Source organism: Siphateles boraxobius, unplaced genomic scaffold, assembly GCF_051911475.1.
Source record: "Siphateles boraxobius isolate OS27281-9 unplaced genomic scaffold, OSU_SipBor_1 1, whole genome shotgun sequence".
In the NCBI taxonomy this organism is placed as follows: domain Eukaryota; kingdom Metazoa; phylum Chordata; class Actinopteri; order Cypriniformes; family Leuciscidae; genus Siphateles; species Siphateles boraxobius.
Genome location: NW_027508699.1, coordinates 31555794 through 31577146, shown reverse-complemented (window position 1 = coordinate 31577146; position 21353 = coordinate 31555794). Strand labels below are relative to the sequence as shown.

At 41.6% G+C, this 21353-nt stretch overlaps 1 protein-coding gene across 4 annotated transcripts in view; it reads right to left on the bottom strand.

The window, feature by feature from the left end:
• The window catches only part of LOC143741087 (ephrin type-A receptor 3-like), a 162370-nt gene that overhangs the window by 133453 nt on the left and 7564 nt on the right, over positions 1 to 21353 (bottom strand). For all 4 annotated transcript variants that reach the window (XM_077233431.1, XM_077233458.1, XM_077233448.1 and 1 more), the window contains one exon: positions 2605 to 2669. In XM_077233431.1, coding sequence (XP_077089546.1) covers positions 2605 to 2669 — 65 coding nt within the window. The remainder of the gene's footprint in view (positions 1 to 2604; positions 2670 to 21353) is intronic.

The window sequence follows — 21353 nt, the reverse complement described above, 5'->3', positions numbered from 1 at the left end:
CATTGGCTTTTTGTCAATGGAAACAGGGTGATGTTAACTTCCAGATTGGCCTACAAAAATACATTGTCTCTCCAGCACCATTTTGTCTAAAAAAAAAAAATTTCAGAAATATTCTGTCAAATTTAAGTTGATTTGTATAGCGCTTTTCACACTACATTGTTTCAAAGCAGCTTTACAGAAAACCAATAGTCAAATCAGTGAAGTGAAGCTTAAGATCAGCCATCATAACTTGCGAATGATGTACAGTTAAAAATATGGATTATTAAATTTGAATTCTGCTAAAGAAAATAGTGTTTTTAATAAAAAAAAATCTAAAACAATTACTAGCAATTGTGGATCTTTGTTGTGATTGTGCAAAATCCATTAAAATTATGTTGGTGTTAGATGATAGCAAATGTAATCAAAGATGTAAAAAAGTCAGAAACAAGCATTCACAATAAAAGAATACACTAATATTGGCCGATAAGTGATATGGTCCAGATACATCATACATCCCTAGAACACACAAATTCCAATCATGCGTACTATGTAGGACAGATAGTATGCAAACTAGAATGCAGTCTTAGAGAAACAGCCCCCTGTAGACACTCCATTCACCTGCTGAGGAGCTGGTGATGTGCTCACTCACACTACAGAAATTCAAACATTCCAAGCCGTTTACATGAACAATCTCATAAATGAAGTTTGGTTTACAGTATGCATCTGTTTTGAGGATCTTGCCCTACAGTGTTTGCATTGTCTTCCACGACTTCAATTTTAAATGTCATTCAGTATTCACATGATTTCTTATGGAGATGTGCCTGGTTTGTGCTATTGACAACATATCAGCCTGTTATGCAATGCAATGCAATACTCTGTTATGCAAGTCTAACATTTCTTGGTTTGGGAAGGAGTACATGTCTGTCGCACTATTTTCAGCAAAAAATAATAATTTGTAAATTCCGCTCATCTCTAGATTAAGCTGCTACACGACACGTCTCATAGACACGCCTGTGGGGCACAGGCAATCTGATCTAGCTTCTGACGTCTCTATTAAATCATTTAAAAGGCAGCTGTGAAATCCCCGAGATTGATTTTCTTTTAAGTTCACCATGGTTTTTGCTAACTTGATTATTTTTAGACCACTTTGGGTGCATCAAAAAAGACAGAACATGCCTCCTCTACTCAAAATAAACGGCTCCTTCTTCTGTTCTCTGGCACAGGGGATTGTGTTCCTGCTTTAGAGACTCTTAATCTTGACGTCTTCCTCAAATAAATTGGAAGTAAGCGACCGGGTAAATTGGTGTTAAGCCGAACATGAATGCCTCTTGGCTGAAAACGAGTATAAGCTTGCTAGACTTCACTTCACAGATGACCTTGACACCACATCCTACAATTTGCACATGCAAAAAACAGTGGCTCCTATTTATATAACTTGAGAACGTGCTTACAGCCTTCCTTTCCCATGGGCTCGATGTATGCTGTATCCACTCTTATACATATGCATGTGGAGGTTGGGTCTAACCATATGCGATTCCAGCACATTTAAGACATGATTACCGATAATTGTTGGCAGGGGGATTTTTTTTTTCTTTTTGTTTAAGGTGTCCCTCTACAGTTCAAATAATTTTGTGTAAAAGAAGCACTGAAGATTACCTTGAAGAATAAAATGTGTAAGATCAACAGAGCTTATTCAAAGTCCATTTTGGTGGCCATCTTTGAAACTCCTCTCCGGCATGCAAGTGCAGCTCCTATCTCTTTGAATGGGGGAACATCAAATTCTCCAGAACTGTTCACCAAGCTTATGATTACATTTTATATTTGAAATCATCAATGAAATCGACAACAACTGTTTCATAAATTTTGTTTGTAAATGCTCGTATCATTACAAGAAACAGAATTTTGCAGCCTGGACAAAGCTAATGCGCATGCACAGTCCTAAGCATGCGTCTCAAAACACTGTCTGTTTCTATAACAACCGGAGATTCTAACGGCAGCTGCAGTGATGACTTTGCTAATCAATGATTGGGTCTTTCATTTAGAAGGCGGGTCTTATTCGCCATTTTGGGCATTGCACTTTCTCCCATTCATAAGTAATCGGAGTGCACCGTCTCCCTATAAAGTCTTCGACTTATTTTATGTAAAAAAACTACAGCGTTTTGTTGAAGGAACCAGGGTGATTCTTACTTCTGGATTGGCCTACAAAATCCTTCATCACCAAATTTTGTCAAGAAAAAAAAACCAATATCCAAATCAGTGATGTTATGCTTAAGATGACATCATAACCTTATAATGTACAGTAAAAAATGTGGACTAATATTTTAAAGTTCTGCTAAAAGAAAAGAGCATGTTTTAATAAAAAAGGAAAAACATGCAAAAGGGGTTCAAATAGAAAAAAAAAATACAAGAGTTCAAAAGTGTGTCGGAGCCCAAGAGCCCAGACTCATTTTAATTTAAAAAAATAAATAAAAGTTGTCCCTGCACAGTTCAAATAATTTTGTGTAAAACAAGCGCCAAGACAAAATGCACCATAATTTTGGCTGGTTGCAAGAGTCAAAATTGATTAAAGACGTTTGTGGGGGCTTGTGTGTTTGGGTCTTGATTTTGATTGGTTGTGTTACTCACCCCTTCAGCTGGGTAGGCCTCCCAGCCAAGGTCTCCCAGAGCAGACATAGTGTCCAGCAATGTAACTAGAGAGAAAGAAAGGAGTAGAGAAAGAAAAAGAGCACACGGGGGAGAGAGAGAAAAAGTAATGATTTGTTAAAGTTCACTCAACCTCGTGACACTGTGAGCAAAACAAGCTAGTTAGATGAGATTGCATATTTGGCAAGTAAATCACAGAGCAGTTGCAGACAATCAGGTCCGTAGCCTGAGGGACGAGAGTCTAGCCCCACGGTTTAAATCATTCCCACAATGCCCTCGTTCATCCAGCGTAGAAATCCAATGCTGGGAACCCATTACGAGGGAAAGACTGTTTTGTAAATCAGATGTATCAATAAAAACACATTCATGTCTTACACAGCATTACCGGCAGAACAACGCTTGCCCTCGATCGCTGTATTGATGGTTTTCATTTTCAGTTCTGGAGTATGTATGAATATGTGTGCGTATGCAAAGGGAAATGGGTCAACAAAACATCTAAGAGGTCATTTAATTTCTTATGCAAGTCTCTCCCCCCCTTCGCACAGGGGGTCGCATACTGTGTTTTTCTGCTATGATCTACATTCCAGGGTAAATCAGGTTTTGCCATCGACGGCTACTACTTTTTAATCACCTCTGATGTTGCGTTTTCACACTGAGGAAAAGATATACATATGGCTAATTTAATAAAGTTTTGCAAACCATGTGTTCTACATTTCAATTCTACATTTCATGAATTAAAAGACAAAATTATCAAAACACTGATATATTTGGTCACAGTGACATCACAGAACTGAAATTAACAAAATCAGACTTCAAATTTCATATATTTAAATATGTATATATAATAAAAATATACACATTAGATAGACAGACAGACAGACACACACGCACACGCACACACACACACACACACACACACACACACACACACACACACACACACACACACACACACACACACACACACACACACACAATCACTTCTTCCAGTCAATACTTCCAGGATATTCGCATAAAGAAAAGCTGAGCACAGCATGTTTGACATCAGCACACATAAGTTATTGGCATGCAGATCTTAAGTGGTTTAATAGCTTTGTTTGTCTTTCACCCTCTCGGAAGTCAATGTTTTAACTGTATTCGTTCAAAGAAAAAGTAAAGAATGAGAATAGACCAAGGTATATCCTTAGCCGCTGTGTATGAAGTGGAGTGGGATGTGTGTTTGATTTATAGTGACAGTGCAGTGTTGGTGTAAGATTAATGGAGTCATGTTTCATAAATATTTTCTTGAGGGCTGACTGTAATCCTTAAGCGGTGAGAGGGATCTGATCTACCTCACATACTGCACAGCACAGCACACATAAGATGTCCAAACAACGACAGCGACACAGAGCTGTGAATGTCATTCACTCATTTCACATGCAAAGAGGCGTTAGCCAATCAGAAAAGTGGTCATTTACACAATTAATCTTAAGGTACAATACCAAAACAGCTTGTTTAGTTCTAAGGGCCAAAGAGAGGGTGGAAACGGACATTTAAAAATAAGTTACAACTGGTTTCAGTAAAAAAAAAAAAAAGATTGAGAATGCACAATTTGTGTTTAATAGTTTGAGTAAACCATTAAAAAAGTAAATTAAATTATATATTATATATAAATTAAATTACATATAGCCTAAAGTGTAAAATGAAAAAAGAGTGTTCTAATGAAGTGATTTACCACCTCCTCCTCTCTGCAGCCCCCATCTAAATCCTCTGGATTGATGAGGAGCGCTTTTCTAAAGAGCCCTTCGCCTGATGCAACACATTACGCCCCGGTGACGGTGACATTTGTAAATAAATAAAGTCTCAGCGAAAGTGTGTCAGAGTATTTGCTAAGGCCATTTGCTCAGTGAACAGGTACCCTTTTCACAGAGGAAAGGTCGCTCTTTAAAACCGCACACAAGGGATACACAGCATTTATGTGGTCTCTGTTTGGTTAAACCTACTGATTATTACAGATGTCTTTAATAGCACACCAGCTAATAGAGGGCGGAATCTGACCCAATACAACCGCTGTGTGGATGAGAAAAACTAATCTGGATGCGTTAAAGGTTAAACAATTCTGAAATTGCAGAGGAGGAAGAGGAAGGCCGCAATAATACAGATAACACAGGTTGGGTTGATGACTGTTATGTCAATTACTCAAATACAGTGGTATGAAAAAGTTTGGGCACCTCTGTACATTTTCATGATTTTGTTTTATAAATCATTGGTTGTCTGGATAAGATATTTCAATTAAATATCATATAGGAGACAAACACAGTGATATTTGAGAAGTGAAATAAAGTTTATATGATTTATGGAAAGTGTGCAAGAATTATTTAAACTAAATTAGGCATGTGCATAAATTTAGGCACCCTTGTCATTTTATTGAATTCAATACCTTTATCACTAACTATCAGAACTCAGAATTGGTTTGGTAACCTCAGTGACCCTTGAACTCCATACACAGGTGAATCCAATCATGAGAAAGGGTTTAATGAGGCCAATTGTAAGTATTTCTTCTCTTTGCATCTTCTCTGAAGAGTGGCAACATGTAAGCCTCAAAACAACTCTCAAATGACCTGAAACCAAAGATTGTTCAACATCATGGTTTAGGGGAAGGATACAGTAAGCTGTCTCAGAGATTTAAGCTCTCAGTTTCAACTGTGAGGAACATTGTGAGGAATTGGAAGACCAGAGGCACAGTTCTAGTTAAGGCCAGAAGTGGCAGACCAAGAAAGATCTCAGATAAGCAGAGGCACAGGATCAGTCACAGTCAACCCACAGACCAGCTCAAAAGACCTACAACATCATCTTGCTGCAGATGGTGTCACTGTGCATCGTTCAATTATTCAGCGCACTTTACACAAGGAGATGCTGTATGGACGAGTAATGCGGAAAAAGCCTTTTCTCAGCACACGCCACAAACGGTCTCGCTTGAGGTATGCTCAAGAACATTTGGACAAGCCAGCTTCATTTTGGAATAAGGTGCTGTGGACTGTTGAAACTAAAATAGAGTAATTTGGGCAAAACAAGGGGCGTTATGCATGGCGGAAAAAGAACACAGCATTCCAAGAAAAACACTTGCTACCTACAGTAAAATTTGGTGGCGGTTCCATCATGCTGTGGGGCTCTGGGACCAGTCCAGTGCATGGATTCCATTCAATATAAGCAGATTCTGGAGAACAATGTCCAGGAATCAGTGACAAAGTTGAAGTTGCGCCGGGGCTGGATCTTTCAACAAGACAACGACCCAAAACACTGCTCAAAATCTACTAAGGCATTCATGCAGAGGAACAAGTACAACGTTCTGGAATGGCCATCTCAGTCCCCAGACCTGAATACTATTGAAAATGTGTGGTATGATTTAAAGTGGGCTGTCCATGCCCGTAAACCATCAAACCTGACTGAACTGGAGATGTTTTGTAAAGAAGAATGGTCCAAAATACCTTCTGCCAGAATCCAGACTCTAATTGGAAGCTATAGAAAGCGTTTAGAGGGTGTTATTTATGCAAAAGGAGGATGCACAAAATATTGAGTTAATTATTATTTTGTGGTGCCCAAATTTATGCACATGCCTAATTTAGTTTAAATAATTCTTGCACACTTTCCATAAATCATATAAACTTTATTTCACTTCTCAAATATCACTGTGTTTGTCTCCTATATGATATATTTAATTGAAATTTCTTATCCAGACAACCAATGATTTGTAAAAGAAAATCATGAGAATTTGCAGGGGTGCCCAAACTTTTTCATACAATTGTAACTGGTGATAAAGCCTGAGGGGGTGAAACATATACAGACCTTTATTTAACTAAACACTACAACTCTTCTGCTCTGCTTCACAAACACAACTGTGTGTGTAGTGAAAACCTCACTTGCAACTCAAATTTGCATGTAATAGCTTATAGTGGAATTACCATGAATTGAAATTCAAAGAAACTCAAAGTTGTTGTTCTAGTCATGTCAACAGACATATATATATATATATATATATATACTCGCATACACTCGCATTGTAGAGGTATCTATTTATCTGTCTATCTATCTGTCTATCTATCTATCTGTCTATCAAGCTATCTATCTATATAATATATATATATATATATTATATAGATAGATAGCTTGATAGACAGATAGATAGATAGATAGATAGATAGATAGATAGATAGATAGATAGATAGATAGATAGATAGATAGATAGATAGATAGATAGATAGATAGATAGATACCTCTACAATGTGAGTCGATCACTCGCATATGCGACTAAATCATCACTCTTGGCTACAAAAGAATATCTATCATTAGCATAGACTGTAAAAAGAATAGTGATCGACCGATATTGATTTTTTATAACCGATACCGATACAGATTATTTGCATGTGTATGTGCCCGATAACCGATATGCAGAACCGATATTTATTTACTGTTATACTTCTGTTTTTGGCACAATTATTACAACACAAATGAACTGAACAAACCATTTTATTCATAACAATCACTCTCTCCTTGCATACAAAAAAACCCTTGATATTTATACACAAATAAATAGAGGGGTCTGAGTCCAAAAAATAAAGTGCACTGTTACTAAGTGTCTTTGTTTAAAAATAAAAGCTTTGATGAGGTAAAAAATAAAGCACAAAAACTATTCTAACATATTTGGATATGTTTATTTGTTTTCATAAATGGTAAACTAATCAAATTACAATAAAAACATTTATATTATTACATTATATAATTTATATCTAAATTATACATATCATTTATAAGCATCAGCAGCAACAATGTTAACAATAGGCAAAATAAATGTTAAAAGTCTAATGTTTTCATATGGAAAAAATAATTGACAGGGGAGTCATATCACCTTTGCAGAAATGTAATTCATTTTAAACAGTTTTAGAAGGTTTATGTGCCGTTTAATAGGTTTAAACTAAGAGTGAGGAATAATTCACTGGGTAATATTAATTCACTGCATAATATTAGCTGGAATAGCCTATAACATCAGGAAAGTAACAAACAAAACAGCATATACATCATTGCATTTTCCAACTAGTATATTATTAATATTTTTGTCGGTCTAGATCATGAAATGCTTTATGACAAAGTGCTGTTTATCTATGCATTTACACAGAACTATAACATTAGGCTATACGTTACTCAACCGCGATCGCGGGTGCAGATAATAAATAATTAATTTCCACAAAGCGGTATATTTAGATGTGTATTAGCGAAATAATTGCTATGTAGTGAATGATAATATAATCTAGGGTGTTTAAACAAGATAATCTTGTCAAAAGTTTCATTCAGTGGCCGTGCTTGAGCATTCCTGATCATCAACCCAGTGAGTGCTCAGCAATATGAACGAACTTTTTTTTCGAGACTAATGGTGAGCAAATACAACAGATAGAGAATTAAATTCAGCGCTTTTATTTTCAACATGCACTCATTCATGTCTGTTTCATTTAATTAATGTAAAGTTACGTCTTTATTGGGGAAGGACGTGACGGATTACGCTACGTGGCTCAATGAGTTCGTCTCAATTTTTTAGAACCAAGCTGCATAAATAAACTATATCAGGCATTTATGTCTCAAATCTCATTTCTGCATGTCTGTTATGTTAAATAAAGTTGAATAATTAAAGCAAAGCAAGTAGAACATATACTTTACCTGTGCACAGAGTTGTTATTGACTGATCTCCTCAGACGCGGGCTGCAATGGCGGAATTCTCAAAACGGCCACAAGATGGCGCCGTTTATCGGAAAATCCGATATTACAAAACCGATTCCCGATTATGGGAAAATGCTTAAATATCGGGAAACATATCGGTAAACCGATACATCGGTCGATCACTAAAAAAGAATAGATCATTAGCCTTTGGCTAATAAATTATTTGATTGTACTCGCCAGTGTGTGAGGCGAAGTATAAGTTTAGCATGGATATATGTTCACTCGATAAACACTCACGTTTCTCACACACACGCAAAGAGAGAGAGAGAGAGAGAGAGAGAGAGAGAGAGAGAGACTAATGTCTTAGAATCGATGCGCTACATGTTACGATATTCTTTGTTATATTTTTCTGTCAGTTCATTTGGAATTATTCAGCTTCTAAGAACAAGCAGAACAAGCACAAGCAGAAGATATGTAGTGATGGTAATTTCAAAACACTGCTTCATGAAGCTTCAAAACCTTTACGAATCAGGAGTCAAATGACTTGTTCGACTTGAACCGGCGCAGCACAAACCGATCGGTTTATGACATCAAAGTACCGCGAGAGCGATTAGAGAGCAGACAGCTCCTTATGCTTTTGAATCGCTCTCGCGGTACTTTGATGTCATCAACCGAGCGGTCTGTGCAGCGCCGGTTCAAGTCGAGAGTGTAGTTCCAGTCCAAAATTAGGTGTGTTCGACATCGGCTGCGGCTGGATGTAACCGATTGGCGAGAGTTGCCGTGTGCAGGCGGGGAGGAGCTGCAAACAGAGACGTGAAGTCGGACACTGACTAGGGTTGTTTGTGATGCGCCTTGCCTCGCCTGAAACGTAGTCGAGACTCGAGAGTAGGCGGCTGCAGTGAGAGGAGGAGTGAAAAAAAGCGCAGGAAAGCCGGACAGTTCTCTTCTCGCAGTGGATCTGACACCTGCGATATCAATGATGGATATCGCGGGATTCATGGGATTCACGCTTGTGCACAGTGTTGCTAATAAACTGGATGTAATTTAAGTTCTGTTGCTTTTATATGAAAATAAATATAATGAACAAGACACCCAAAGTACTTATTGTTTAATTCCATTCCAATTAAGTGTTTATCAATCATTTTTTTCTTTAATACAGACATAGGGTATGTGTTTTTTTTTGTTTTTATAATAAAATGGCATTGCATAACCCATAGAGATCGCACTTTCCGAGAGTTTGGGAATATTCACACATAACATATACACATAAAACATGATATCCGAGTTTTAAAATCAAACATTTTAAAATAGAACAATACATCACAATTGTTTAAACTAATCAACATTAAGCTGTGTCGTCAGCAAGTCATTTCCCATCATGCTTTTGATCAGCGCAGTTGGTGGAGAGCAACATGCGTTCTACTGCAGAATCCGACACGTGCGTCTTGCGCTCGCGAGAGCTTTTTGACACACGTCAGTATGACATCATAGCAAGGCGGACCGCACTCGGACACATTTCTAACCGGCATGCATTGCGCGCTGATCACCGGTGATCGGTTCTGCGCAGATTTTGCTCATCTCAAACAAGCCTCTTCACTCCTAACTTCCCTCCATCTCGTTCACTCGGATGTGCGTCATTGCTTACGTTTCACGAGAGCCCACTACTGGCGGAAACTGCAATGGGCTGAACTGGAACGTCCTAAGCCCTTGATAACTTGGAATCAACTATGGAGTTGATTTATTATTTTAAATGTTTCCCCTTTAAGAACTTGTTTAATGCAGCATCCAAATGTATATAGGTGTGTTTGGATTGTTTTAAATTTTAAAGAAATATAATTAATATATATATTTCGGCAAACAGCAATCTCATTGGATGGCGCTTATCCCTGTTTTTATTTCAGCAAATCAGCTCGAGCAAACGCTGCCAATGTAATTAATATGTATGAACCCAGCAATCAATCCTTGTGTTGTATATTGTCATTATTATTAGTAGAATTAGTAGTAGGATTATTATATTTTAATAATTACTATTATATATATATATATATATATATATATATATATATATATATATATATATATATATATACGATCCTTCTCAAGAAATTAGCATATTGTGATAAAGTTCATTATTTTCCATAATGTAATGATAAAAATTAAACTTTCATATATTTTAGATTCATTGCACACCAACTAAAATATTTCAGGTATTTTTTTTGTTTTAATACTGATGATTTTGACATACAGCTCATGAAAACCCAAAATTCCTATCTCAAAAAATTTGCATATCATGAAAAGGTTCTGTAAACGAGCTATTAACCTAATCATCTGAATCAACTAATTAACTCTAAACACCTGCAAAAGATTCCTGATGCTTTTAAAAACTCCCGGCCTGTTTCATTACTCAAAACCGCAATCATGGGTAAGACTGCAGACCTGACTGCTGTCCAGAAGGCCATCATTGACACCCTCAAGCAAGAGGGTAAGACAGAAAGAAATTGCGGCGTGGCATGGAGGCAATCAGCCTTGGGTCTTGCGTCTCTCAACTTTCTCTTCACAATATCCCACAGATTCTCTATGGGGTTCAGGTCAGGAGAGTTGGCAGGCCAATTGAGCACAGTAATACCATGGTCAGTAAACCATTTACCAGTGGTTTTGGCACTGTGAGCAGGTGCCAGGTCGTGCTGAAAAATGAAATCTTCATCTCCATAAAGCTTTTCAGCAGATGGAAGTATGAAGTGCTCCAAAATCTCCTGATAGCTAGCTGCATTGACCCTGCCCTTGATAAAACACAGTGGACCAACACCAGCAGCTGACATTGCACCCCAGACCATCACTGACTGTGGGTACTCCAGTGCTGCTTATCTGTAGCCCAGGTCAGGCACTTCTGCCGCTGTTTCTGGTTCAAAAGTGGCTTGACCTGGGGAATGCGGCACCTGTAGCCCATTTCCTGCACACGCCTGTGCACGGTGGCTCTGGATGTTTCTACTCCACACTCAGTCCACTGCTTCCGCAGGTCCCCCAAGGTCTGGAATCGGGCCTTCTCCACAATCTTCCTCAGGGGTCCGGTCACCTCTTCTCTTTGTGCAGCGTTTTTTGCCACACTTTTTCCTTCCCACAGACTTCCCACTGAGGTGCGTTGATACAGCACTCTGAGAACAGCCTATTTGTTTTTGAGAAGGACTATATATATATATACATTTTTTTTTTTACAGAAACACTGACTGACCAACAGTATCTTAAGCACCACCACCAGTCCTAAATTCAAAATGAACATTCATGCATGGTTACCAAGTTTTAGTTCTAATTACTAAAGTTATATCATTAAATAGTGCTTGATTATCATAATATAATGCTTGATTGACTGAAGAGTGTACGTTTAGATATTTAAAAAGCTGTGCCATTTTACAAAGAAAAGCTGATTTGGTGGAATATGTATATATATATATATATATATATATATATATATATATATATATATATATATATATATATATACATATATCAATAGTAGCCTATATCAGTATGGCGAGTAACCAAACGATTCTATTGCCAAGGTGTGCGTAGAGGTGTAGATAGATAGATCGATTTTAAATTTAAAACCCTTCAGATTATCTTGATTATCAAAAATTGACAAAAGACAAGAAATAGGCCAAAAAGCTCACATAAATGTGTTGTCCAGAGGCCACAAATATAGTGCAAAAAGTTCAAGGTGCTCAAAACTTTTTGGGTTCAACCCTTCATCAGTGTCATCCGTTCTCTCCAGAGTATCTTGATTTACATAGATAGATCTAAATAGATAGATAGACTGATGGCCAGATACTCGTATAAATTCATGTTCTCTTTCTCTCTTCGATTCCTTCTCACTCTTATTTTCTCGTTCTGTTTCTCTGGCTCTGGAGAAGTGAATTCATCCACAGGCTTAACACCTTGACTTGGACTTGTCACTTGCCCATTTGTGTCCGTGCCCAGCTCATATTCATCATCCAATAAAACACCATCAATGTCAATACTAGATTAAACCCTGCAAAACACTTTACATTAAGATCCATATCTCGCCTCATCTCACACTTATGACAAATAATACACAGCATCATCTCACATTTCCATTGCCTTGCGTAATTCATACTTTAACATTCGTTTGTTTGTTGTGTAAAGTTGCAGTTTGTTTGAAATAACAAACCTTTTCACCCGAAGGGAAACTCGACGAAGTGCTATAAGAAGAGATCCTGTCATAGCTTTTTGGCACATAACAGCTAACGTAGATGCAACACGCATTTGAAAAAGACGAGGTACTGGAGAGCACAATTAACTGCAATTCAATTCACAGTGAATACAATTTCAATGCTAGATGGGAGAAATTCCTACACAATATACCTTTAAAAACATACTTTTACTTTTATTCAGTAAGGATGCATTTGTAACAGAGCACTAGCGACTGACGCTAGAGGCTAGGATCCTTGTTAACCTTGTTTGCCTTCTGAGCCTGTAACGCCAGTTCGAATCCGGAGGGGTTAAATTGGTGCATTACCAGGATTGGGAGTGAGGTTTAGGGAGGGGGTGAGTGTAATGGATGCTAGGTAGTACTTGTATGAGTAAATCTCACTCCCGTGGCCTTAAAGGGTTAGTTCACCCAAAAATGAAATTTCTGTCATTAATTATTCACCCTCATGTCCTTCCGAACCCGTAAGAACTTCTTCATCTTCGGAATACAAATGAAGACCTTGATGAAAATATGAAATCCGAGAGCTTTCTATTTTGAAAGAACAAAGTGTTTTTTGCTAATGTAGTGGGTTGTCAGTGTTTATAATTTTTTACTATTGTGACTGACGTCACGGCAGAATGCGTCCAGCATCATTTCCGCCTCAGCGAGTTAAAGGGGGGTGTGGCACAATGGTGTGGGAGACACGCACATGTTTGTTTGGCGTGGAATTGCTGTGAGTGAGAAGAGCTGTTGCACGCTGGGGGTACCGCTTACCGTTTATGTTGCCAATAATCCTCGGGTAGGTCGTTTGATTTATGTGTAAAAAGCAGAGTATTGTTTGTCATTGAATATGTGTTTTAGATGTGTTTTAGTAACAGACCTGGCATTGCGACGCGGTCATTCACTTGGATCTGTACGTATCACATCGTTCAGTTTCCCCTGTTCATGTTGCGGACAATTCCCGGGTAGGTCGTTTGATTTTATTATGTGCAAAAAGCAGAGTATTGTTGTTCTTGAGCATGTATGTTTTGTATGTGTTGTAGTAACCTAACAAGCTTCCCATCGTGTTCGTGACTTGCGATATGACGTGTTCAGTATAAGATAGGACACACTGTGGAGGTAAAGAAATTATTTATGTGGTTTTATATTTTATAGAAAGATGTATAAATGAAATGTATGGTCCAAATGCTAATTGTATATTTTAATAGTGTACAAATGTAGATGTGTATTATGTTTTGGCAGATTCATCTGGCAGCTGTTGGTGCACTACACCACTGTTTTTCCCAGTATATGGTTTATTTACAATTGTGTCTGTTTGGATTTGTTTCTGGATGGTTTCGTAAATTTCATGTTCATATGGTATTGTTTATTTGTGTTCTTTTTCTTTAGTTGATTTTCGTCCATTGTATAGTGTAATTTTCTTTTTTTCTTTTTTTTCTTTTGTTTGGCCAGCTAGGGGTTTTCCTTTAATGGACGTGACTATATCTTCCTTATTCGGAGATGATGTGATGCAGTGATAGTGGTATCTTTTGATTTGAGTGTTGTGTATTACATTTGGCACGTGTGTTACAATTTTCCTGGGTTGCACTAAATTAGCGGAGATTGTTACTTCCAGTCCAAGACTTTGTCTAAGTAAATCAATCTGGCCCCTATTGCGGCCCCGTTATTTTGTGAATGTTTATTTTGTTTGGTATTTGTTGAATCAATGTTTATATATGTTTTTTTTTAAAAGAAGAAATAAAGAAACCGTGTACCTCACCAGAGCCTATACTTTCATTTAGTTGAACAACTTGAGCGGGTCTACTCCCCCATTACTTATAGACTTCGGATATCTCTCCGTTACACTAAGAATCAACTTAAAAAATTACACAGTGTAGCTTTAAAAATGTCTTTACTACCTTTCTGGGCCTTGAAAGTGTTAATAACATTGCAGTCTATGGGGATGTCAGAAAGCTTGCTGTTTTATTCAAAAAGATCTTTATTTTTGTTCAGAAGATGAACGAAGGTCTTACGGGTTTGGAACAACATGAGGGTGAGTAATTAATGACAGAAATTTCATTTTTGGGTGAATTAACCCTTTAGGGGCACGCAAGCCACTGACGTTAGAGGCTGCGGTCTTTAGAATCTTTGTTAGCATGCAGGAACGCCGGTCTGAATCCCACTCGGAGCAGTGTAAACCGAGTAAACCGGAGGGGTTACACATTCAACTGAGCAAAAGTGATGATAACTTATATTGTTACAAATCATTTCTATTTCAAATGAACACTGATCATTTGAACTTTCTATTAATGAAATAATCCTGGAAAAAATTATTATAACTGTTTGCAACATTGATAACAAATAAATGTTTCTTGAGCACCAAATCAGCAAATTAGAATGATTTCTGAAGGATCATGTGACACTGAAGACTGGAGTAATGATGCTGAAAATTCAACTTTGCCATCACAGGAATAAATACATCCAGTAGTTGAGCCAACACCAAACCTGTTCCCTTTTTTATTCTAGTTCTCTCTCTTTTATCCAGATCGCCCATGATGCTCTCGCCTGCTGTTGAAGTGCTTGAGGCCAGGCCAAGGGTGATTCCAGCCACTTTGAGTGGGGAGAGCAGTGTTCCTCTGGCTGTGATCTCCACTTCCATCCTCTTTTGCTTTCTAATCCTGGCAGAAGAGCTGCTTTAATCTACCTGCCAGCAATCAAACGCCCTGTCATCCCTTCCGAAACCTTGGGCAGAGTCGCCCGACTTCACAATGAGGCCAGCAGCCAAAAAACACACGCTTTGTCACAGGTGTGAATATATAGATTGCTAACTGAAAAACAGAATCGATATGAAGATCAAAAGATGTACTGCAAAAGCCCACCTATAGAATACATTAGGTCTAAAAACAAAGTTTATATACAGATAAAATACAAAATCACACAAACCTTTAATCCTCTCTGATGGATTTCTCCATCTGAATGAGGCTATCAATGGTGCTTAAGGCCTTTCGTTCCAGTCTAAGTGGCAGGGGCCAGGGTGTTGACGTGGTAACAGGGAGGTACAGGGGTACAGCAAGGGGGAAATTGAAGATCTTGTGTGCATCTCGCTCCAGTAAGATATTAAGGAATGCTGGAGTCGGTGTGTTTCGGTCAGCCCTCTCCACACTGGGTCACTCGGCAGCCAATGGTACATTAGTGAGAACATAATCACTACTGAGGGCCAAATCAGTGTACCTGCGAGCAGCTACCAGCAACATGGGCTGAATCCCTAATGAGCCAAAGTCATCAGAAAAGCATATGGAAGAGACTGTTTCCTCTTCCAAATTCGCAGATGGCTTAGAACGAGGTATATAAAAGCATATTAGATGGAGATGCCAGATATATCAGTGACTATATCAGTATTGGCCACCATTAGCGTTTGAATCGGCATCGGTCTGATTAAAGATAATAAGTGCTTAATTTTCTATTACAGTTCCCTTTCAAGGGAACTTCGAGCTGCGTCAAACGCTGCGGGAACGCCCCTGCGTTGTGCGTCATGAAGCACGTATGGAATCAGCCCAATGGAGAGATGAAACGTCATAGGCGGGTGACGTCATCGACCAGGAAACTATAAAGCACCCCAAAAACACAAGCGCATTAGCTTCTGTGCTTTCAGTCGCGCTACATGTGAATCTGTCCCTGTGTGATATTGTCTGTCTTACATACCCTGCACCACACAAACAATTTATCCCTATATATATATATATTGAGAGATTATGGCGGACGAACAGCAGTTTAGAAAGTGTGTTCCTCCCTGCTCGCGTTATTTAACGAGCGGGGATACACATGATCTTTGTGTTGTTTGTTTGGGAGTTCAGCATGCCCAGTTTGCTCTCGAGGGAGCAGACTGTGAGCATTGCGAGCGTTTGCCGTTAAGGACGCTCCGCTCCCGCCGGTCGCTCTTTGAGGAGAGCGGTTCGGTGCGCGCTCCCCGCGGTTCGGGTCCCGCTTCTGCCGAGGCAGAGCGGCGGCGCTTATCGTGGGGATCGCAGATGGATCTCACAGCGGGGTTTGAGACGGGCTCTGCCTTATCTCTCCCTTCACCTGTGAGATCCAGTGCCTCAGTCCCGGGTTCGGAAGCACGCGCTGCGGTTTCTTCCGCTCGGGCTGAGGCACCAATGCTATCCAGTTCTGAGGAACTTGATGTTGTTAGTGTTGAGGGAGATGTGGAGGATTCGCCACCCCACACTCCTGAGAGTGATGAGCTTATGGAGGTGTTAACAAGAGCTGTTGAAAAACTTAATATTGAATGGCCAGTGACTAGACAGGAGTCTGTTTCTAAATCAAAGTTGGATGAGAGATTTTTGCCGTCACGTGTGCAGCCTCCACGCCGGTGCCTGCCGTTTTTCCATGATCTCCACACCGAGGTGTCGAAATCATGGAGAAAACCGGTGTCATATAGAGTGTTTAGTCCCCAGACTTCAACATACGCTAATATTATGGGAGCCAAGGCTCATGGTTATGGTGCGTTGCCTCGTGTGGAAGAGACGCTTGCGAGCCATCTCTCCCCCGAAGCAGCATCATCTTTTAAGGCACCGGCATTACCCACCAAGCCTTTAAGAAACACTTCGGCTTTGGTGGGTAAAGCATATTCGGCAGCAGGTCAGGCTGCGTCATGTCTGCATACTATGTCAATCTTGCAGGCATACCAGGCTGATCTGCTAAGGGACATGAGTGAGAGTGAGGAGGTCAGTACTGACGTAGTTCGCGAACTGCGTCAGGCTGCTGATTTATCCCTGCGTGCCACCAGAGAATCGGCCAAATTAATGGGTCGTTCTATGGCAGCTCTGGTGGCCGCAGAAAGACATTTGTGGTTAAATCAGACTAATATTAAAGAGAGAGAAAAAGCTTTTCTTTTAGATGCTCCTCTTTCTCCCATGGGGTTGTTTGGTGATGCTGTGAATTCAGTTATCGATAAATTCCAAGAAGAAAAGAAACAAACTGCAGCTTTTAAAAAGTTTCTTCCCCTTAAAGTTCATGTCCCTGGGGCTGCTGGGCGGGAGCAGCCCCGGCCGTCTTCGAGCTCATCACATAGAGCGCAGCAGAGGCAGAGTGTCGCGTCTCGTGCTCCCCCTGCTGGACAGTGGGCTCAGCCGCGACACTCTCAGCCGAAGCCTTCTCCCAGTAGAACTGATCTGAGGACAGTTATATTGGCTAAGAAGGCTTCGGCTAAGAAGAAGTCCTGACGCCAAGCCGTTCAGGATGCTGAGGGTGGTCCCCACCGAGGCGGAAAGGTGTTCACCTCTTTTTACGGTGCCCATTCCTCCTCGGTGCCCTCAGGGGCTCGTTCTGCCAACCCCGCCTTTATGCCGGGGCACAGACGATCCCAGCGAGCGCTTTCCCGAGGGACGCTCGCTCCCTCTGAGGAGGGTCTCAGAGCGGTCAGACCAGTTGTTCCCTGCCGGTGCGCCGTTACAGGGCGCTGCGTCTGCTGCTCAAGTTACACCAGAGGCCAGTCTCGAGAGGCTGGTACCCTTAGTAGAATTTCTGGCAGAGTGGAAAAGCCTTCCAAAAATATCTCATTGGGTCCTGCAGACAGTAGAAAAGGGTTATGCTATCCAGTTCAGGTGTCGTCCACCAAAATTCAGAGGGGTTCTGCACACAGTGGTGGGCCCCGAGCAGGCTCTGGTATTGGAACAAGAGGTGAAAACGCTCCTTCAAAAAGAGGCTATAGAACGGGTTCCTCCTCCCAGTTTGGAGTCAGGTTATTACAGCCGATATTTCATCGTTCCAAAGAAGGATGGGGGGTTGCGTCCAATTTTAGACCTGCGCATATTGAATCGCTCGGTAGGGAAGCTAAAATTCAAGATGCTCACTATCAAGCAGATCGTGTCTCAAATCAGGTCCGAGGACTGGTTTGTCACGATAGATCTGAAGGACGCATACTTCCATGTGTCCATCCTTCCACAACACAGGAAGTTCCTGAGGTTCGCCTTCGGGGGCGAGGCGTACCAGTACAGGGTTCTTCCGTTTGGCCTAGCTTTATCTCCCCGCACTTTCACGAAATGCATGGATGCAGCACTAGTGCCTCTGAGGCTTCAGGGCATTCGTATTCTCAATTACTTCGACGATTGGTTGATTTTAGCTCAGACCGAGCAGATGGCGGTTCGGCATCGAGATGTCGTCCTCGCTCATATCAGAAAGTTGGGGTTGAGGCTGAACGCAAAGAAAAGTGTATTATCTCCTTCCCAGAAGACCACTTTTCTGGGTGTCGTTTGGGATTCGGTATCGATGCGGGCGCGACTCTCTCCGACCCGCATCGCTTCGATTCTCTCAGCTGTGAAACAAGTGAAGCTAGGCCAGCTACTCACTGTCAAGCAGTTTCAGAGACTGTTGGGTCTGATGGCAGCAGCGTCCAACGTTATACCTTGCGGCCTGTTGTACATGAGACCGCTACAGTGGTGGCTCAGGACCAAGGGATTCTCCCCGAGGGGAAATCCGCTCCGCACGTTCAAAGTCACGCGGCGCTGCCTTCGTGCTCTGGGCATGTGGAGAGAAACTTGGTTCCTATCCAAAGGTCCTGTGCTGGGGGCTCTTTGTCGTCGCATAACGCTAACGACGGATGCTTCCCTCACAGGGTGGGGGGCGGTCATGAGTGGTCGCCCAGCCCAAGGTCTGTGGCAGGATCATCATCTTTCGTGGCACATAAATTGTCTAGAGATGTTGGCTGTGTTTCAGGCTCTGAAACACTTCCTAACAGACCTGAGAGGCCATCATGTGTTAGTTCAATCAGACAACACGTCGGTGGTCTCTTATATAAATCATCAGGGGGGCCTGCGGTCTCGCCGGCTTTACAAGTTGGCCCGTCAGATCCTCCTGTGGTCCCAAGGGAAGCTACTATCTCTGAGAGCAATGTATCTCCCTGGGTATTTGAATGTGGTAGCAGACTCCCTGTCGAGGCAGGGGCCGAGGCCAGGGGAATGGAGACTCCACCCCGAGGTGGTGGAGCTCCTTTGGTTGAGTTTCGGTCGCGCCGAGGTGGACCTATTCGCTTCCAAGGAGACCACTCATTGTCATCGGTGGTTCTCCATCACTCTTCCAGCCCCCCTGGGGTTGGATGCTATGGTGCAGCCGTGGCCGAGGTCACGTCTGTACGCCTTTCCCCCGATTGCTCTGTTACCAGGAGTTCTGGAGAGGGTCCGCCGGGACGGGGTCAGTCTACTACTAGTAGCCCCGTTCTGGCCGGCCCGAGTATGGTTTGCGGACCTGATTTCTCTCCTGGACGGTTCTCCTTTGGAGCTCCCGGTCAGGAGGGATCTACTCTCCCAGGCGGGGGGCACGATACTTCACCCCCGCCCAGAATTGTGGAAACTGTGGGCTTGGCCTCTGAGGGGGCCCAGCTCATAGACTCCGGTCTCTCAACCGAGGTTGTTGAGACCATTCTTAACTCCAGAGCTCCATCCACGAGGAAGCTTTATGCCTTGAAGTGGAAACTTTTCACTTCTTGGTGTGGAGAACACCTGCAGGACCCAGTTAACTGCCCAGTGGGTGCAGTGCTGGAATTCCTGCAGGAGCGCTTCTCCACAGGGTTATCCCCCTCCACACTAAAGGTGTATGTGGCGGCACTAGCTGCTTACCACGTCCCTTTCAGTGGAGTTTCTCTTGGGAGACACCCGCTTATAACTCGTTTCCTCCGTGGCACTTTGAGGCGGAGGCCAGCAGTTCGTACGAGGGTGCCGACTTGGGATCTGGCCATTGTATTAGAAGGTCTTTCCCTAGCTCCTTTTGAACCTATCGAAGAAGTTCCCGAGAAGTTTCTCACTTTTAAGACTATCTTTTTGCTTGCTATCTCTTCACTAAAAAGAATCGGAGATTTGCAGGCTCTGTCGGTTTCACCCTCGTGCCTGGAATTTGCACCTGGCATGGTTAAAGCTTTTCTGCATCCTAGACCAGGTTACGTTCCTAAGGTTCCTACTAATATTGTTAGACCTACGGTTCTGCAGGCTTTCTGTCCTCCTCCATTTATGTCATCGGACCAGGAGAAACTTAATTCACTCTGCCCTGTTAGGGCATTAGACGCTTATGTCCACAGAGCTGCCCTGTGGAGGAAATCAGAACAACTTTTTGTATGTTTCGGGCCACCCAGGAAAGGGTGTCCGGCGTCTAAACAGAGAATGAGCAAGTGGGTGGTTGAGGCTATCTCACTTGCTTATGAGTCGGCTGGCCAGCCTTCACCTTTGGTTGTCCGAGCTCACTCTACCAGGAGTATGGCTGCTTCTAAAGCTCTTTTGTCGGGGGTTTCCCTGAGTGATGTTTGTGATGCGGCTGGATGGTCTTCACCGCATACTTTTATTAAGTTCTATGACCTAGACTTAAGCTCTACCCCTGGGGCACAGGTGCTCTCGTCCTCTGTGCGCTAGTCTCACATGACGGTCATTTGGTCCTATGGCGACGTGGGTATTCGCGTTCCCGCAGCGTTTGACGCAGCTCGAAGTTCCCTTGAAAGGGAACGTCTCGGTTACGTATGTAACCCTAGTTCCCTGATAGGGAACGAGACGCTGCGTCGCTCCGCCATACTCCCGGCACTCCCGTTAGCGCTTCCTTCAAGCCTATCAGAAGCTAATGCGCTTGTGTTTTTGGGGTGCTTTATAGTTTCCTGGTCGATGACGTCACCCGCCTATGACGTTTCATCTCTCCATTGGGCTGATTCCATACGTGCTTCATGACGCACAACGCAGGGGCGTTCCCGCAGCGTTTGACGCAGCGTCTCGTTCCCTATCAGGGAACTAGGGTTACATACGTAACCGAGACGTTTTCATAAGTACTAAACACTTATATTTTCTATATATTTTATCTATTTCCCATAATTTCTACTTATTGTTTT